This window comes from Coturnix japonica, chromosome 3 (assembly GCF_054131305.1).
Source record: "Coturnix japonica strain WE chromosome 3, WE-NBRP24, whole genome shotgun sequence".
NCBI lineage: Eukaryota > Metazoa > Chordata > Aves > Galliformes > Phasianidae > Coturnix > Coturnix japonica.
The window spans coordinates 83710571-83727578 of record NC_140665.1 but is presented as its reverse complement, the minus strand read 5'-3'; the positions used below and the strand labels follow the sequence as shown (position 1 = coordinate 83727578).

The following is a 17008-nucleotide window of genomic DNA, read 5'->3' as shown; positions in this document are numbered from 1 at the left end:
GCGAGGAGGCCATGAATAAAGACACATACGTGTGTGATTTCCTCCAGAAAAAAAGCGTTACACTGAGTGGCCTGAATTCTATTTAGAGAACCAGCTGGAGCAGCAGGGCGGCACGGGGAAATCTTGTCACTGAGCCGTGATGGGCAGGGAGCCGTGATGATGGGCAGGCAGCCGTGCCTTCAGCCGCCACGCAGCGCCAGCCCCGCCAGCTCTCATCCCTAACAGCCGCCCGGCCGCCCCGCCCGGCACGGGCCGGCCCGCATTGCCCCGCGGTACTTACTCATGGCACGACAGCGGCTCCTCGCTCCGCCGGCACCGCCGCGCTCCGTGTCGGGGCGAGGCCCGCAGCCCAGCACGGCGTGCCGGAACTGGCGCCATCCAGCGGAGACGGAGCCTCCCCCGGGATGGCCGCCCGAGCGGGACTACGGCTCCCGGCAGCCTCCGCTCCTCAAGGCCGGGTCGGTGGGAGCGGCCGCCCGCAGGATCGCGCTGCCCAGCGGGGCCGAGCAGGGGGGCGTGGTGCGCGCAGCGGGGCGGGGGTCCGTGCCCGCGGCTGGTGTCGGCCCGCACCGCACGTCGGGCGGCGCTCTGGCCCCGCGGGTTCGTGTGTTGAGCCGTGTCCGCCGCTCGCGCTCCGCCTGCCCCTCACTCGCAGGGAAGATGGCTGCCGTACGCCGGGCCCGCAGTTACTCCCGCTGCGTGGTGCGCTTCTCCGACCGAGAACTCTGCTAATCTGCCCCGCGGGGACGACGCGCGGGCCGAGCAGGGGGGACCGAGGGCCCCGGGACGGGACGGCGCCTGCCGAGCGCCGGCAGCATGGTGAGCTCCCCCATCCCGCAGGGCCCGGCCCGGCCCGGCCCGGTGCTGTTGGGTGCTGGCCCGCCCGGCTGAGCCCACGGCCGCGCCGCCCGGAGCTGCGCTGCTTTCCCCGTCCTGCCCTTGAGGCTCCTTGTTTGTGGGTTAGTTTGATTCGGTGCCGCCCTTCTGACAGAACCTCTGCGTGAGTTCGGGTGTGTGAGATCGCAGCCTCATCCCTCGAGGTCGCTCGGATCCCATTGGTATCGTTCGGGAGCTCTTAAACTCCGTACCGCTGTGTCTGAAACTTCTGAACACAGCGTTGATTCTGCAACATAGAGAGGAAAAATTGAGTTACATCCTCGTTCCCTTACAAGCCATCTAGCCGTCAGACCTGTTTTGCAGTGTCATCTGTGGGATGGACGCCTACAGTTGCCGTGCAGCCAGCGTTGAGCTGCTTCTGATCGCTGCTTTACTTTGCTGGAGCGAGGATCTGAAATACTGAGTCCTTAGGAAGTGGCTGTGGAGCTCCGAGGAAAGCAGCGTGCAATTACTGCGTGCAAGAGTTAATACTGACTGCAAGAGTTAATACTGACCTGTGCGAATAAGCTGCTCTTGTGTTTTGCAAGTGTTTTCTAAAGCTTTGCAAACAAATTGGAATCGAACAGGCTCAGCTGACTTCTTTTTAGGTTGCTGTCTAGCTCAGACAGTCGCTGCTTCCACGTTGACCTTTTGGTTGCTTGATTTGCTACTGCTTTTCTCATGGAAAAATCACTTGAGCTGATCAGCACGGGGTGAGGATGGCTCACCTTTTAAGCTGGATAGAGTTGCTCCTTGTTAGATGTGACAGCTGACAGGTTGCAGAAGGAAGGCTGGTAGCAGAAAGATGAGCAGGATGGAGTTTTAACTAAGTTGCTACAGTGCAGTATTCTGTGGACTTCAGAAGCTAGAACTGGAGCTTGTGTTTTGTCTGGAGGGGCAGGAGGAGCCAAGTTTACATGCCTTACATACGGTCTCAAATGCTGCCTGTGTGTGGTGATGCTTTAGCAGCACCTGAGTGTTTATATTCATTTGTATTAGCAAAACCACAGGGGTTTTGCAGGTCAAGTAAATAGCAGAGAGGTTGTTAGTAGAAACCAGTTAACCATGGAATAGAAATGAGGGCTAATTACTGGTAAATGTGGAAAAATTGTTTATTGTGCTGCCTACAGACAAACCTTTTGTATGTGACTTCAGCTCACGTGTAACCTCAGCATAGAGAAAGTAAAGGTGTAAGTCAGATTTTGGTTACAAAGAGCTTTGTCATGCTCAAAGCTGTTGGGCTTTGCTGTAGGACTCTGTAGCATGTTGTATTTTTTGTTTGGGTTTAAAGCACGCTGAAGTTTTGAAGAGCATTTAGTGATAATTGGAAGCAGTTGGTGCAGAACTACGACAGGTCTTTGACTGCAGTGGAAGAGACATAGGTTGGCTGGAGTAGAAACAACGGGAAGGAAAGCAAGACTCCTGAATGGGCGCTGAAACAAAGTCTGTGAGTGCAAGGTGGAATTCAGCCAGCTTCAAAACTTGAATAATCCCGATTCCTACCACAACTTGGCTTCAAATTTATTTGCAGACTTTACAGGTTAAAGCTTTTAGTAGTGGGTGCGCCTTTATGCACAGGATGATAGCGTGTTGATTTGGTTTAGAAATAGCTCTACCGGTCTCTGCATTTTGCAGATAAAACCAGCCCAGGGTAAGAGCTGACTGGGCACAGCTCAGCTGCATGCCAGAAGCCTTATATCTGCCCTCTGTGCAGGCAGAAGTGGGCCTTCCTTGTGTCACCACTGTGCTGCAATAGTGCCCTTACCAGACGTTGATTACAGAGCTAACGTGTTATCCAGCTGTCTCTGTCCAGCGTAGATGTAATCCTTCGTGCTGCGGTTCTGTTGCAACAGGACAGCTGTAACTGCTACAGCATGAGCTGCCTGCAGTCTAATTGTAAGTTACTTACTGCTGGCTCAGTTGTATCTCTTCTGGTGCTTTGGAACGTTGCTGTTTACCTGTTTCCTCCTCTGAAAAATCTTTGGTGTTAGGGTTTGTTTATTTTTGATGGTGGCTTTGCCACTGATGCTCAGAGCTTGTTTAATTTTAGCAAGGCCCTCGTTAGGTTGAAGGCCTTATTTAAAATCTTACTTGTTTAAGTTATCTTGTAGCAATATTGTAAACAAAACCAGCTGTCGTGCTCCCATGGTTGCTGCCTCACTGCCTTTACATTAAGGTGGTTTCTGTATTAGTATCATAGAATGGCCTGGGTTGAAAGTGGCCTCGAAGATCACCTAGTTTCAACCCCCCTGCTATGTGCAGGGTCACCAGCCACCAGACCAGGCTGCCCAGAGCTGCATCCAGCCTGGCCTTGAATGCCTCCAGGGATGGGGCATCCCTGGGTGGGCGGGAGGAGGGGGATGTTGGTTGTTGTGTGTTTTTTTTCTTTTGAGTATCTGTAATGACTGTGCATTATGAAGGATCTGCTGGGACTTGGCAGACTCTGTAATGACACTGGGCCATTCTCTACTAGGCAGAAGCTGAAGAAGATTGTCACTCTGATTTGGTAAGAACTGATGACAATGAAAGATCTGGTGAAGCAAACCTTCAGGTACGTCTCGTGTGCTAGTGTTTTATCATAAACATAGCACTGCTGTGATTTAAGCCGTGCTGCTAATGCTATTTGGTTCCCATGTATTTGTTGATCAGACGTGCTTAATCTCTCTGCCCCTCCAAAAGTGAAGCAACTGAATTTTGCATTGTGTTCCACAAGTGAGAGTCAGTTGTAAGTTGTCTGTACAGATGAAAGTTTGTGTCACATTCAGAATTTCTTTGAAGAATGATAGAAATCAGACAGCGATTCTGTATGGATTAGACTCAGTTTAATTTGTCACTTTGTTCTGGAGTAGAAAGTTGATAAAAGAAGCTAAAAGAAAGTTGATAAAAGCAGTCTGATAGAAAAGCACATTTTCTCACATTACTTGCTTTCTATCTAGTTGTTCTCCAGGAGCTTTGACAGTTGCAGCATTTAAAACATAACTTCAAAGATGCTAGAAAAACACATGGCAAAAATGGCTTGTGGCGTTTCACAGAGCATAGCACTTCATTTTAAAAAGGGAAATGGGGGTAGGACCTCAGATGTACTTTATTGTGCTTTATTCCAAATGACCATCTTGATTTTCATAAAGTTTAGTATGTGAAAATTAGCTAAATTCTACATTTTTAAGAGCTTTTCTTCTGAGCTCGACACTCCAGATGAAGGCATTTGTTATTGAATGGTATTGAACAAATACAAGTGTACATAAAAAGTCTACAAAATGATGGCTAATTCTCCATGTCTAACTGACTTTAGGACTTGTAAGAATAAAGCATAACTTTGAAATTCTCTTTTGGGTTTGTATTATATCACCTTTGATTGGAATATCTACTGTGAATATGTGATACTAAATCAGAGTGTAATGGATTCTTTTAGGCAGAGCTGCAGATGTTCAGAGCTCAGTGGATGTTTGAGCTCGCCCCAGGTGTGAGTTCTAGTGGGTTGGAACCTCTGCCATGCAGAACATCATCAAGAGGACCTGGACTAAAGTCTGTAGATACCAGAGGGAAACAGGAGATAGCAAAAGAGGAAAAGGTACAGGAAACACACATTTTTTGGACCAGCATTGTGTTGCATTTTCTCCTTATTTTTTCAACTGTATTTCAATAATCATCTTTATTTCCTAAGAGGATGTTTAGCATTGACTATTTTTGTCTTCTTTCCATCTCAGATCCTTTTGGGAGTGGATAGTTACCTGTTTCTGCAAAGCTATGAAGCTTTGCAAGGCATTGTCTTAGTTGCAAGTCAAACCCCTGTTTTAAGGCAGTCAACCTACTGAACTGAATATAACCTTGCAGACAGTGAGTCATAATGGGAGCACTGTGATCCTGTTAGAATATTCTGAGTTCTGTTCACTTTGTACACTTCTCACACCTCCAGCACTGTTCTACGATATGGGTTGATGGTGCTTTTAAAACTCTTTTATAGCCTGTTTGGATCTTTTTCTTCCTTTAAAAAAGAGACATGGAGGGGTTGTTGTTTGGGAATTTGTTTGCACTTGAATATGTCTTGACTGTTTATTGATGGAGGTACGTCATTCATCTCTTTTGTAGAATATAGTACATAAGATAAAAATAATCTGAAGTCAAAAGATGTTGCATTTGTACTTGTAATGAACTTAAGAAGTGTTCTGTGTAATTGTGCAGGCAAAAGAACTTTTCCTGAAAGCAGTGGAAGAAGAACAAAATGGGGCCCTTTATGAAGGTAACGCAGAAGTTTACAGTGAACGCCCTGACTGCAGAATAACAGACTAATTTCTGTTCAAAACTGTGTGGTAACAGTGATCTTAAACTGAAGGCTAATTGTAATTTGAGAGTTCAGTTACTTGGATAAGCGAATAAACGAGATATGAAAGAAATGATTATATCACACATCTAAGGTTGAGGTGAAGCTAAAGGGTGTTCAAGGAAAGAATTTCTAGCTTTCAGACAAAATGTATTTTGAAATGTAACAGCATTGAACTGAATGTAACACACTCATTTGAATTTGTGACCTCAAAAAACAAAACTGTTCCTATGCATACATCCTTATGAGACTTTAGTAACAAGGTCCTGTGCTAGACACAGATATCTGAGTGTGTGTTGGAACATCTGTTCCTAGGCCATGCTTCTCTTTGCTGACCTGGCCCAGTTCACCAGAACCCGGTGACATTTTAAGCCAGCTTCTGAAATCTGCTGATACCTGACATTTGTGAGGCAGTCATGTGAAGGAGCTTCTGTGTTCAAGTGCATTGCAGGGCCTGGCTGTGAGATCAGATGTTGAAGCTGAGACTGATCTGTTCAGCTGAGGCTGCTGGTATTCCTCATCCTCGCCAGCCAAAGGCTACTACTTGTCAGTCAGCAGCACTGGCTGATGTGTGCTCAAGGAAATAAGAATGCTTATCAGGCTCCTCATATTCATCAGTATAACCAAACTCATTGTTAATTAGGTGTTGAGAGGGAGAATAGCCATTTTGCCACAGGCTGGAAGTCATCACGTGGGAATATAGAAAGACATATAAATACATATGTGATCTTAATACCAGTGTTCTTCCTTTGCCTATTCCTCTACTCAGTATTTATAGCATCTTTGGAGCCTAAAGGCAGATGTTCTTTGTCTGTGTGCTGGATGAAGTCCCACCTGTCATTCTTCTTCTGGCTGATAAGCTTTTGTTGCTGCATAACTTTTTGAACTGGCTGCTGTCCCCCAGTCAGGTTCCTTATTCTCAGTGTTCTGAGTGGCTTGTTCCTGTGTCTTCTCTGATTTCCATGGTTGTACCACAGCAATGTTTGGTTTGTATCTGTTGTAATTTTTTAAACATGCAACAGTATTTTTGGCTGTTCTACTATTGTGGTGTTATGTAGGGCTGAAGTGCCTGCAGCATAATGGATATGCAACATGCTTGCATCTTCTTTTATACTCTTTTTCACATTCCTCTTGGTTATTTAAGACAGTAATGTCTAAAATCTTCCTGGCTTCTTGGAAAAACCTGTACAACAAATGAAACCAAGACTTGGCAGCATTTGCTATAAAGTTTTATATACTCCATAACTGATTTATTAGCAATTAAAGTAAATTTGTGAAAGCTGAAACATGTGAGATCTTTGTTCTGAAAAAAATATATGAAGCTTTTTGTTTTGACACTGTTTGATTTCTCTTCTGTACTGAATTTAGACTCAGTTGAGGTTTACACAAAGGAGTTTTCATTTTTTTAGTGCTTTTGATTGAAGTCATTTCTGATAAAACCTTTGCTTTGATAAGCTGGTGTGGGCTTCAGACTTGTTTAAATGCTACAGTACTGTTTTTCTTTTCAGCCATCAAGTTTTATCGCCTAGCCATGCAGCTTGTCCCTGACATCGAGTTTAAGATCGCCTATACACGGTCCCCAGATGGTGATGGAGTTGGAAAGAGGTGGTAAGTATGAAAATTTACTGACCGAGTGCATAAATACTGAGAGCTGAAAAAACAACTCATAGTATGTCTTGTAGCTAATGGGACTCTGTGTCTTAATCTTCAAAATAAAGGAGGGTTTCAGATTGATATCTTATGGATTTAGTTACGATAAGCCCAAACACAACTTATTTCCCTATACATTTTAAAACCCATTGGTATATCTCCTCGTTACTGGTGGGGATTCACATTCTCAGCTCATTCTATTGAGCTTGTTTAGTGTAGCTATTTTGAAAGGGACTGGAAGATCTTTGAGCAAGTCTGTGTCCCAAGAAGGTGTTTTTTTCATGAAATTAAGGAGAATTGTATGGTTTGTGGTTTGCAGGCAAACCTTCTTTCGAAGGATTATGCTATGATATACAACTCACATTTAGATATGTATATATTTGAATGTAGTATTGTTATCTTTGTAATCCTTCAAGTTTACTGATAAGTAGTAAGCATAATTTGTCTATCCTGTCTTTCTTTAACTCACTCCTCAAGTATTTTAAATCTAAGTTGGTAAAAAGTAGTTTTCTCAAAAGAAAATTTTTCTTATTGGGAAAAATCACTAGATGTCACTCTTCAGTGAATAAAGCAGAAGTAGAAGTAAGTAAATAATCCTTAGTTGTCTGCAGTACTTTACAGTGTGGGAGGTATTAGTGAACATTACATTCCATCAATGGTAATAATTTATTTCCTGCTTATGGCTTATGTTAGACAAATTGAGGAATGGGATTTGTCTCTTTGTGAGATCAAGAAATCCTTCAGTTACTTGGCTTAAAAGAGGGAACGGGGAACTCTCAAATCTGAAGAAAGCGTGGAATTGAAATTAAACAAAGGGAGAAAAGAAGCTGTTACTATCATAGAATGATTAAGGTTGAAAAAGATCTCTAAGATGAAGTCCAGTTATCAACCCAACAACACCATGGACACCTGGATGGGTTCCAGTAAAATCTAAATGAACTTGAAAGCATTGCTGCAACTGTTTTATTGTATGATAAAATGGGATTGCTTTGATGTTGAAGACAGAAGATTGATGCCAAGGTAAGGACGTTTGTTATGTTCTGTTCAGTATCACAGTGCTGGCATTCCCCTTTTCTAGCGTTGACGATAACGAAGAGGACGGCAAAATGGCTGATCTCCTGTCAGATTTCCAGCAACAGTTAACTCTTCAGGAATCTTCTGTCAAACTTTGTCAGCCTGAGCTTGATGTCAACCAGACCCATATCTCAGGTATGAGTTCAGATGGACTCTAAATGTCCAGAGGAAGAAGTTCTAGGGATGTTTCCCTGACTATTTGAAAAACAGTTACCTATTCATTCGGAAGACACTCTTAAGTAAATGAACACAGTATCTCTTTACTTACCTTTGTAGTTAGATGTGAATGCATGATAAATTTGTCTTAATCCCACAGGTTTTGTGTGTAGTGCTTCTAATACAGTTTTTCAGGATTAAGAAAGAGTATTGTTTAAGTAGTAGCTTCCAGAAACAAACTTAATTCAATAAGGCTTACTGAATTTGTTTGCTGGTTCGAGGATTTTTTTTGTTCATTTGTTTTAGTTTGCACCTATTTATTATAATTGTAAAGTATAAGGAGGCAATTAATTTGGGAAGGGATATGTTTGTGTGTAGTAGTCACAGATTTCAGCACTTAAAGGAAAATCAAAACATGAAGCAGTGTGTTTAAAGTAACCAATTCCCTTTCTTCTGTTATATTTTGCATTTTATTATCACTCATAATCTTATAATGCCAATTAAACTTTAGTATGGACAAGATTAGTGCTCTGCCATAGAACAGAAACGGTGAAGGAAATTGTAAGCTCATTGACCGGGGACTGAGTTTCCATTGTGTGTTGGGTTTTTTTAATGTTGTTTCATGGGTAAAGCTTAGGACTTACCCATTCTTCACTAGAAACATTTTCCTACAGGGTGTGCCCAGAACTGGGTCTTAACAATCCCTAGTTCGCTAGAAACTTGGAAATGTGGGTGAGAAGAGATGATCAAAGGCTTTGACTGGTGAATGGAAAATGTATACCTGTTAGTGCTGCTAACAGAACATTAAATCTTTGTATCTCCTATTCTTTATCTACTGAAGAGCTCATAAATTGCCACAAAGTGTTTTGTTCACTGAAGTAATATATACATCTGCACAACTTTTTTTTATAAGTGGTCTGATTGCAAATACAAGCAATACTGTGAATTTATGAGTACTCTGTAGTGAAACATACAATTAATTCAGATTCATAACATGAATAATTTTAACAAACTGCAGTCTCTACCCTGGTATTTACAGCTGGTTACTGCTTAGTGTACCTTTGTGCTTCAGCTATTATTTTCTTTGATCTCAAAGTGGTTATACTGAGTAAAGTCATTGAGTCTTTTGTGGATGCGGTGTTACAGGTCAAGCCATAGGCACCAGAAAGCAGCACTTGTTGGAAGTAAGTGAAGTGTAATTCCTGATGATGGAATATTAGTAGATGAATTTATATACAACCAAAATAAAGAAAACTCAAGGAGGCAGCAAGTTATGAGAGAATTTCTGTTTCATTTCCTAGGGCATTCTTACTGAACTTCTGATTCTAGGAAAAGCATCATATGGGCTTTTGAAGCTTTGACGATGACTCTGTATTATCGTGTATTGTGTTTTTAAAGGTTTTTAAACACAACAATAACATTTTTGATCACTGGACCTGTACCACAAAATATAGAGTGATATAATACAGATTTCACAGTAGATAGTTTATTCTTAGGATTTTCTGTCCAGTACTAAACCTAATCTGAGCTTGTCGTACAGAAGTACGTATGTACTGTAATGTTACACGTTATGTCAGTTTGAAGAAAACATGGATATATGGATGCTGCATTCATGCAGTGTGTATATACAGGGATGATTACCTCCCTGCTCCTTCTGGTCACACTATTTCTACTGCAGGCAAACATCACATCAAAACATCAGTTACTGAATTATAGATAAACTATTGATTTTCACACCAGCATCTAACAAGAAATTCTGTTCTATTTGCAGCGTTGCCTCTGGAGGTATTAATGTATATTTTCCGATGGGTGGTTTCGAGTGACTTGGACCTGAGATCATTAGAGCAATTATCTCTTGTTTGTCGAGGATTTTACATTTGTGCCAGGTATCGTAAATAAGTTACCTAGAATGAAGCTTCTCTCTGTTCTAGGAAAGATAAAAATAACTTCATATTTTGGTTTTTTTATGCTCAAGACATTGTAGACTTGTATGTACAAGTAGATAGTCCACATAACAAATTTTTCTGTATTGGAAAGGTTGGGTTGTTGGGTTTTCTTGGTTTTGCATTTAGGCCACTAATGTGTAGGGACATGCTATGCTTTTTCTTCCTAAGAAAAGTCCTATGTTATGTTCCTCACAATGCTCACCAACTATAGTGTGTGCCAGTAATCAGTATCTTACAAGGGCTGCTCTGAAAGTAATGCCTCTTATTTTGGATGTTGTGTTGGCCATTGGCGTTGGGGCAGATGTTGGTAGTGTGGCAGTAGAGAGTGAACCTTCCTGCCAGTATCCTATTCCTTTTTGTTGCCATGTGACAGATGGCAGCACAGGGGCAGTCTGACAAAATGGTGTCTGACATGGAAGTGCCTATGAAACAAAGGTGTGTCATTGAATTTCTCCATGAGGAAAGAATGTTACCCATTGACATTCATCAGTGCTTGCTAAACATTCATGGAGATCAAACAGTGGATGTGAGTACAGTGAGGGGGTGGGTGGTGTGTTTCAGCATCGATGGCAGTGACATGAAAGTCAAGTCACATTCTGGATGGCCATGAAGATTTTTACTAGTGTGGCATGTAGGCTCTTGTTTGTCACTGCCAAAATTGCCTACCTAATAGTGATGACTATGTCACTAAAAGGTTTTGTAGCTGAGAATTTCCTCTATCAAATAGTGGTTTTGTGCTGTTTGTATCTGCTGTGGTTTCCATGGAAATAAATAAAAGGCCTTATATTCAGAAGAACCTAGGTACTTCACTGATGTAAAAGTTGCTAAAAGTCTTATGTATTCTACTTTATTTAAAAAATTTCAGAATCTCCAAAACAGTTCTTCTTGTGTTGTCATCCTCATCTTGCTGCAGAGAGAAATGCCAGGCTGCTCAAGTGTTGTTGTGTACTTGGCTGAGAATCTCATTGTGTTCTTGGGTTTCCCAGCAAGGTGGAAATGGCTTTCAAGTGCTCAAGGATTTGGGCAATTAGTGATTCCAAGTTATGCTACAATATGAGCAACAGGAGATCAGGAAGGTTTCTTTACATCGCATTCAACAAATAATGGAGTTTGTTGCTCTGATACTTAAAAGATAAGGTTTGAAGGAAAGTTTTGCATTACAAGTTTTGCTTTTTCCCTCATTTTTTCCAGAGATCCTGAAATCTGGCATCAAGTCTGTTTGAAAGTATGGGGCAGGAGCTGCAATAAACTTGTTCCATATTCCTCCTGGAGGGAAATGTTTTTGGAAAGGCCTCGTGTTCGATTTGATGGTGAGGTTTGCTTCTGGGAACACTGCATGTAACTATGACAGAGGCAATCAGACAGGTTTTGTGTTTATGGTGTTGTTAGACCTATTCTGAATTTATTGAGGCTGCCTGGATGTGATCCTGGGGAACCTGCTGTAGGTGTTGCTACTTGAACATGGGATTTGGACCAGGTGACCTCCAGAGGTCTCTGCCAACCCCATCCATTCTGTGATTCTGAACTGGGCTTTTGAATCTGTAGACTATCTGTGAAGACAAGAGGGGGCCTAGGGGACCAAAATACTTCTGTGTATTTAAGTAACTGAAACTCAGAAGTTTTGGATTGTCAGTTTTTTATCTTGTGTACTTCATTTTTGTTCGTATACTTGGTATCTTCATTTCCATAGGTGTATATATCAGCAAGACAACATACATACGCCAAGGAGAACAATCTCTTGATGGTTTCTATAGAGCATGGCACCAAGTGGAATATTACAGGTAGAACTGTAGTGCAATGAGTGAGTGAAATGTTTCTCTCTCTTAAGTTCTTGAAATCCAGCCCTTGATATCACAAACATTAATCAGTCTGTAAATCTTGGTGGAAAATTACTCTGTAAAGCTATATATAAATATTTGGAGACTAGGTGTCAAGAAATTGTATTGACTGCAATAATTAGAGATGAGTACAGAAACATATTACATCTTCAGTTATACCGTTTCTTCTGAATAAGAATTAAACAATAACAATGCTCTCAATCATCCACACATTTCTTTCCCAAGATTTTTTGCTTTAAATTTCTGAAATAAATTTCTGAAAGGGGAAACAAGCAGTTATACAAGAATGGTTTTTCAACTTATTTTTAACCAATTGTAAGTAATCAAGAGGCTGGGCTTCCTCAATGTGCTGTAAATACCTTGCTGTTTGTTCTTCTGGCCGTTTTTCTGTTGTTCTTCATGCTGCTTTTCACCAGGCTTTTGTGCTGTTCTCCTGTCTTTTCTGAGGCTGGAAACTGCTAATAGAAATTGTTGGATATTGGCTATTTGTAGTGTCTCACAAACATCAAGGTGGTATCTGAGTATTGTAAAAGCTGATCAGATCATGGAACCTGAAAAAGACTATATGGCGCTGTCCATTCAGTACTAACATTGTAATTGAGATTTTACCATGCTGGGGGACTAACTTACCTGAGGTCAGGTTTCATTCCTGGTAGACTGTTTGGTTTGTTGAGAAGTGGCAGAATTTGTCTTTTTGCATAATTCTTCATACCTTGACCTTTTAACCTCCAAAGCTATGTTTTTTCTGAACTCTTCTACTAAATCTTATGAAGAAATAAGCTTCCAAATCCTATTTTCTATAAAGTTTTATATTCTTTTGTAATACACTCTGTGGTTTAAAATAAATCTATATTGTATGATCTTATTTTTTCAGGTATTTGAGATTCTTTCCAGATGGCCAAGTTATGATGCTTACAACGCCTGAAGATCCGCAGTCTATTGTTCCTCGCTTGCGGACTAAAAATGCAAGGTTGGTGAAATAAAATACTGATTTGCACTTTTCCCCACTGCTTTTTACTTGGCAGTTTCTGTTTGCTTTTGTCTCTGATTCTGTATTTGTGCTTAGCAAAATGAGGATAAAACTGTAATGTTCTTGTTTTATGAGGGCAACTGAGAACTGCAAAAGGTTTTGATCTTCATGCCAAGATACAGAATCATAGGATCACCAAGGTTGGAAAAGACCTAAAAGATCATCCAGTCCAACCATTCACCTATTTCCAATAGCTCCCACTAAACCATGTCCCTCAACACAACATCCAGCCATTCCTTGAATACCCCCAGGGTTGGTGACTCCACCACCTCCCTGGGCAGTCCATTCCAGTGCCTGGCCACACTTTCTGAGAAGCAATACTTCCTAATGTCCAGCTTGAATCTCCCCTGCTGTAGCGTGAAACCATTCCCTCTGGTCCTATCACTAATGACACGAGAGAAGAGGCCAGCCCCCCGCTCACTACAACCTCCCTTCAGGAAGTTATAGAGAGCAATAAGGTCTCCCCTGAGCCTCCTTTTCTCCAGGCTGAACATTCCCAGCTCCTTCAGCCTCTCCTCATAAGGCCTGTGCTCCAGACCCCTCACCAACTTTGTTGCCCTCCTTTGAATATGTTCCAGGGCCTCGATGTCTTTCTTGCAGTGAAGGGTCCAATTATCTTTCGTTTTGAACTCCTTGTATTGTAGTTAGATTTCCTTTCAGGCTTTTCGATTTTAAACTTAGAAAGGAAGTAGATGGGAGAGTACCGAAATCACCAATCTAACAAGATATGTTCTTTTAAAGATACTATTTTGTTGTTACTTGGTTTCTTGCTCTTCCTTGACTGTATGGAGGAAAGGAAGTACAAATAACGTGTTCCTTGATGGTGATTTGCATTCTTCTTTCTGTTTCTGATATTTGTGTTATAAGTTGAAGGCATATGGACAGCAAACACCTTTGTCCTTGATACTATCCTCCTGTTAACCTTTCAGAGTGGATGCAGTCTTGCTTGGTCATTATCGCCTTTCCCAGGAAACGGACAATCAAACCAAAGTATTTGCTGTAATAATGAAGAAAAAAGAAGAGGTACGTTGCTGAGTAGATTAAAGAAAAATAATTTGAGAGGGCTTTTGAGTAAGGTTTTTCCTAATCTGAATATATTAAGGCACCTGAAAAACTACATTACAAATGCAAAAAGGTTGAAAAATAAGTTTCACATTTAAAATGTTTTAAAAATAAAGACACAACTAAGCATTGAAATTTATCCTGCCTTTTTTCCCTTCAAATCTGTAATTCTCGTTATTAAGACAGATAAATACGTGGTTCACATTTCAGCAGTGGTTCTTCCCCCTTAGGCTTAATTACCATTGGTATTTCTGTTAGGTAGCTTATAACAAACAGGAGGGAAGGCTGGAAGGCGTCGCTTTCTGAAATCAATTTTTGACTGTGTTTATATTCCATAGCTTTAAACAAAACTAAATTAGTTAGAAGTGTTACCATATGTTACATCCGTACCTTTGTGTGAAAACTACTTCTGTATTCACCATCTAAATTGATGTGTTTTCAAGGAAAACAAGCGCTTACTTTTAAGGGTTTAATAGTCTGATATCATACTTAGTCCTGACAATAAATAGTTGCACCTCGTGTTTTTTCTACATCACAAAAAAAGCCTCTTTTTCTTTAAATAGAAGCCAGTTGACTACCACAAATACAGGTATTTCCGTCGTGTTCCAGTACAAGAGACAGAACATAGTTTTCATGTAGGACTGCAGTTGTGCTCCAGTGGGCGCCAGACGTTCAACAAACTTGTTTGGATACATCATTCTTGTCACATAACTTACAAGTAAGTAAATACAGAATAAGACCAAAGAGGGATACTTAACTGTAGAAATACACGTGACTGGAATTTGTCCAGTGCTAAGTCTAGGAAATATATTATCGTTGAGACTGATGAGGCTTTAACAAAATGCTCCATGAAGAGTGACTGGTCCTGAATTGATGAACTGTAATGAACTTTAAGAAATGCCAAGATTTTAGTAACTTTTTTCTAATGGCATGGGAAGTATATTGAGTTGTGGAACTGCAGTATTTTAGTCATTTGAAGGATTTATATGGTGTTGGAATGATAACTGGTTTTGAGTCAGGGTTGAGTGGCTTCAGTATGATGCCAGTAAAAGGGTGTAGAAAAGAAATATTTATTAAGATCTTCTTTTCCTTTGTGATTGTGTAGAAATGCTTTAGAAGATACCATGATGAGAGTCTCCACACATTAGCGATTCAAATTCTGCTTTACCTGTTAGTGTGTTGGTGTCCTTTTGAAACTAGAAAGAAGATGAGTATGAAACACAGCTAGGAGGACATGTGCTTCCTCTTACTAATGTTAAGAAACACTTGTGGGTTTTTTGGTTGTTTCTTCTTCTGTTGTAAACGTACAAAATGAGAGCAAAAACTTGTATTTTGTATTCATGGTTCGAACTGAAACAAAAGGGGTTGTTTTACTTTAAGATGTGGTGGCTTCAGTAATATCCTGCACTGTGTCAAGTTTCAGAACAAGTACTGAAAGCAGGAAGAGGAAGGTGATTTCCTTGTGATTAAATTTTGCATAAATGAGTGTTCTGTGTGGTATGATCTAGCCATTTAGTTTGGTTTCAGAATGAGGTAGTGTGAAAGACGCAACTGCAGTTTGCTGCACATGCTTTACTGTGGATCATGACCGCATAACTGATGGATTTAAACAGCATCTATGGTCTGATTTAACCTTTACTGTGTGCTCTTTGCAGATCGACTGGTGAGACAGCAGTTACTACTTTCGACATTGACAAAATGTACACCCCTTTGTTCTTTGCACGAGTGAAGAGTTACACTGCATTCTCAGAAAAGCCGCTCTAAGAAACACCTTTTCCTCTCAGAAGTCATGCATGAATAAAAGGTCGTAGCCAACCAGCACTTAAGTTATAAATGTGTATATATTTGGAGCATTTTAAAGTTCTGGGGTTGTTTGTTTATTTTGAAGGCATTGTTCTCTTTGGTTATGACTGGCTGGGGTTTTGTTCTGAGATAAAGCTTCTAAGTGTTAAACACCTTTACTTTGTGACAAGAGTTTGGTTTAAAAAAAAAAGTTTTTATTATTATTATTATTTTTTAAACAGATTTTATAAATCAGTCTGCTTAAAATGTGAGTCTTCATCTCCGTGGACATTGGTCTGTCCAAAAGGAATTGCCATAGGAAATTCTCATTGTCCATGGGGACAGTGTTTGTGGTCTTGGTTGAAGGCTTGAGATGTGAATGGGAGGAAGTTGTCTTCTATTTGTTAAACTGTTAAATTTGTTAAAATAATTTCAAATAAACATTCTCTTTAAATTAAATTAATTTTGTTTGCCTTCAGGATCTGGCTTTATATCAACATCAACCTTAAGATAAAACAATCAAAGGCAGGCAGTCATGAAGTATAACATGTAAACGCAGAGATACATCCCCACCAGTGCAGTGATGCCAGTTGATTATAAAAGTAATTTGATCTTGATATGAGTTGGTGGAACCTGCCTTCTCAGTGACATGGACATTAAAAAGGAGAGGGATGAGGGCAGTGAGTAGTGGGGTGAGTTGGCAGGGTATGTGGCTCTGCTTGGGGATTGTCACAGAGCAATGCTAAAATGCTCTCGTGTGCTGCTTGTATGTTGGCAAGGTCAGATTGCACAAGCAGGCAGAGCTCACTTGAACATGTTTCTAATGTGTTATAATCCTTCATCTAACCTCGCTACAGATGCTATAAATCCTTTGAGCATTTGTTGTACTACAATAAATTTTGAGGCTGCTGTAGATGTTCAGGTGCTGTGTACTGCTAATCATAAAGTGTAACTTGAGATTTGGTGCAGGTACTGTATGCTGCTTCTCCTGCATATATTGCTTGGGGGTGTAGTGCAGACACTGTTATACTGCTTATTATCATATGTGTCTTGGAATCTGAAAGAATTGAAGCTTTTTTAGTGTAGTTTTTTTTAAGCCATTTTGCATAATTTACCTTTGAACATCTCATTTCGAAGTACTAACCTGGACTCGAGGGCTAAAGTGTGAAAGAGCTGTGGGGAGAACTATACTTGTTCCGTAATTTATAAAGTGTATCTTTGCAAGGAGTTACACAATAAAAATACATCAATAAAACATGTTTTGAAACATGCA

The 17008-nt window shown here is 40.8% G+C and overlaps 2 protein-coding genes across 11 annotated transcripts in view; one reads left to right on the top strand and one right to left on the bottom strand.

Annotated features, from left to right (window-relative positions):
• CILK1 (ciliogenesis associated kinase 1) overlaps positions 1-389 on the bottom strand; it is an 18003-nt gene extending 17614 nt beyond the window's left edge. For all 7 annotated transcript variants that reach the window (XR_014944895.1, XR_014944897.1, XR_014944896.1 and 4 more), the window contains exon 1: positions 281-389. The gene's annotated coding sequence lies outside the window, so the exon portion shown is untranslated. The remainder of the gene's footprint in view (positions 1-280) is intronic.
• On the top strand, positions 387-17008 carry FBXO9 (F-box protein 9). Of its 4 annotated transcripts, none has more exons than XM_085543859.1 (13): positions 387-819; positions 3354-3427; positions 4289-4447; positions 5059-5116; positions 6706-6805; positions 7926-8056; positions 9849-9963; positions 11215-11333; positions 11714-11804; positions 12736-12831; positions 13821-13914; positions 14517-14671; positions 15609-17008. In XM_085543859.1, the coding sequence occupies exons 1-13, from the start codon at positions 405-407 to the stop codon at positions 15715-15717; spliced, it is 1716 nt and encodes a 571-aa protein (XP_085399985.1). In that variant the 5' UTR covers positions 387-404; the 3' UTR covers positions 15718-17008. The 4 variants fall into 4 exon arrangements, with proteins under 4 accessions (XP_085399985.1, XP_015714726.1, XP_085399986.1 ...); XM_015859240.2 differs by having other exon boundaries at positions 531-819; positions 3350-3427; XM_085543860.1 differs by lacking the exon at positions 387-819 and adding an exon at positions 1448-2772 and having other exon boundaries at positions 3350-3427.

Bases quoted from the DNA above. Each gene is read 5' to 3' on its own strand.
- FBXO9 (XM_085543859.1), top strand. From the start codon at position 405: ATGGCCGCCCGAGCGGGACTACGGCTCCCGGCAGCCTCCGCTCCTCAA. The intron at 8,057-9,848 runs GTATGAGTTCAG...TTCTATTTGCAG, and splicing joins CAACCAGACCCATATCTCAG to CGTTGCCTCTGGAGGTATTA. The intron at 13,915-14,516 runs GTACGTTGCTGA...TTCTTTAAATAG, and splicing joins TAATGAAGAAAAAAGAAGAG to AAGCCAGTTGACTACCACAA.